Raw genomic sequence first — 2,296 nt, 5'->3', positions numbered from 1 at the left:
TTTATATATATAAAAAAGAAATAAACTAAAGATTACAAACAAAACCGGAAAAGGAAACTAAAACCGCTGAAGAAGAAGAAGAAAAAAAGAAAACAACGAAGAAGACTTTCGGCCAATCAAAGAGATGCAAACTGCCGGTGGTTAAAAATCGCTGTCCTCAGGTTTGTCACTTAAAAATTAACTTTTTAAAAACATTATTGGACTTTATCGCTTTCATTATATCATAAACATAAACTAAATAAACCGTCAAACCTGTTAGGACGACTTGCGAAAAGGCTTTTTTTTAAATAGTTTTTGTGGTCCGGTGTAAACGCTGTTAGCAGCTAGCTTGTTAGCATACACCCATAGCATAACTAAGTGTAACTTCCTGAGACAAACACCTGAGTGTTTCTAATATTACAGTCTTTTCCCGGTTTGTTAATAACATGAGCAGTAGAATAGCTCATGGGCTGTGCAGCCATCACCCTGCTSGCTCGTTGTCCTGCAGTTTGATTGCATAATTGTAGCCACCAGCGTTGTGTGTCAGCCACCATCATTGCTTATTAAAGTTCTCCCTTCAGCTACTCTGCCTTGTTGTACAGTAGCTGTCTGTTCTGCAGCAGCTCTCTCTGCTGTTTCTGGGATTATTGACGGTTTTTAAAGCTGAAAAAAAAAAAAAAAAACTCCGATATTCGCTTCTGTTTTACCACGGCTGGGAGAGGACACTGATTGCAGGTATTTTATCGCGGGAGAGTGATGATGCTGTAAAGCTTAGCTTGTGTTTTGAAATGTGTGTTTTGGCAGRAAGATGAGTGCTAGGAGAAGAGGTGGAAAACCAAACAGAGGAGGGGGCAGATTTAACAAACCAAAAGGAGGAGGAGGAGGAGGTGGTGGTGGTGGTGGAAGTCGGAAAGGAGGAGCAGGCTGCTTTGATTACGATGATGATGAGTTCACCCTTGATTTTGGACCTTCSCGTTCCAGCAGGTATGAATGCGTTAAGAGATGAAGAGAAGCGCACATTTTCTGCTGTTTGTCGTATTCCTACTTTTGTTTTGACTCTGCAGAGCCAGTAAGGGACGAGGGAAAGATCATGGACGAGACAGAGGACGTAATGATCGAGACGGAAGGCGTTTCGAAACTGGCAGGAAGCCTCTCCCAGTGTCCCTGGCGAGCACCAGGGTCCACACGAAGTCGAATGATGTCATCAGGTCAGAGACTAGCGTCATGCCCTTGCAGAGGATCTTCATGACCCATGAGAACCAGGAACAGCTCAAGGAGCTACTACGGGAACTACAGACGCAGGATTTCGATGAGCCATACGAGTGAGTAATGATCCACATGTGAATTTATTCAGAAGGGATAAATGGAAACGTGTTTTTTGCCTCTCTTTATTAGGGAATCTGGCTCGGATTATTCAGTGGAAGAGGAGGATTTTGATGAACTGGATCACCGTGAGGAAGGCCAGTTTTGGGCTACCAACGACGAGCCTGTGGAGAGAGCAGAGAGCCCCACCTACTCGAAGGATTCTGATGAAGAGCGCCCCACTCCTGAACCTGTTATTTCTTTATTTGCCGTTGGAAAACTCTGCAGGTGATCATCATATCTGAAAGTCCATATCAGGGCTATTCAACTAAACTGCTCTGGGGGGCCACAGTTACTGCAGGCCAACAGCTCAGGGGCCAAACATCTAGCAATTAAAGTCATTATGTAATTAAACCAAGTATTACAAAGATCTGTTACCTTTTGAACTAATTTATTTTGCTGCATTTAATCATGAGTACAACATACAGAACCCTGTGTAATAACAGTAGTGATAATAAAACAACAAAAACAAAAATAACATTATTCCTCTTAATTACCACAAATAATATTTTGACATCTCTGACTTGCCAAATATTTAAACCAATTTTATTTTCACTTTCATCATTTTATCTTGGATGTTCATTGAAATGGTTTTAAACCAGCTTCTAGCCAAGATTCTGATGTTTTTGTAGATTCCAAACATGTTTAACTAAAAGAACTTGTAGGAATTATAGAAAACCTGGGGTTTGGGCTTAAGAGATGAATGAACCAGTTGACGGGCTGAACTTTGGTTACTCAGGCCAGATGTTGAATAGCCCTGGTCTATATATGTGACCCATCATATCAAAATGAAGATTAAGTCAAATTTGGTCAAAATGACTTAATTACATTTTCAAATTATTGGCTTTAAAAGCTACATTTTAATACCTGGATCATTCTGATAGTGTAGTGAGGGTCTGCTGGGAACGTCTGGCGGAGTCCCCTGTGAGACGGAGCTTCAACTCCCATCTCCGGC

General features: G+C 41.3%; 1 protein-coding gene across 1 annotated transcript in view; it reads left to right on the top strand.

The window, feature by feature from the left end:
* The first annotated feature begins 104 nt into the window (after positions 1 to 104).
* dhx57 (DEAH (Asp-Glu-Ala-Asp/His) box polypeptide 57) overlaps positions 105 to 2,296 on the top strand; it is a 23,629-nt gene continuing 21,437 nt past the window's right edge. The window contains exons 1-4 of the mRNA XM_014019838.1: positions 105 to 161; positions 784 to 963; positions 1,044 to 1,301; positions 1,375 to 1,569. Of these exons, the coding sequence (XP_013875292.1) occupies positions 788 to 963; positions 1,044 to 1,301; positions 1,375 to 1,569 (629 nt within the window). The 5' untranslated portion in view covers positions 105 to 161; positions 784 to 787. The remainder of the gene's footprint in view (positions 162 to 783; positions 964 to 1,043; positions 1,302 to 1,374; positions 1,570 to 2,296) is intronic.

The sequence above is a fragment of the Austrofundulus limnaeus genome, unplaced genomic scaffold (genome assembly GCF_001266775.1).
Source record: "Austrofundulus limnaeus strain Quisiro unplaced genomic scaffold, Austrofundulus_limnaeus-1.0 Scaffold234, whole genome shotgun sequence".
Classification (NCBI taxonomy): domain Eukaryota; kingdom Metazoa; phylum Chordata; class Actinopteri; order Cyprinodontiformes; family Rivulidae; genus Austrofundulus; species Austrofundulus limnaeus.
Note: the sequence above shows the minus strand (reverse complement) of the source record. Positions and strands in the feature narration are given on the sequence as shown.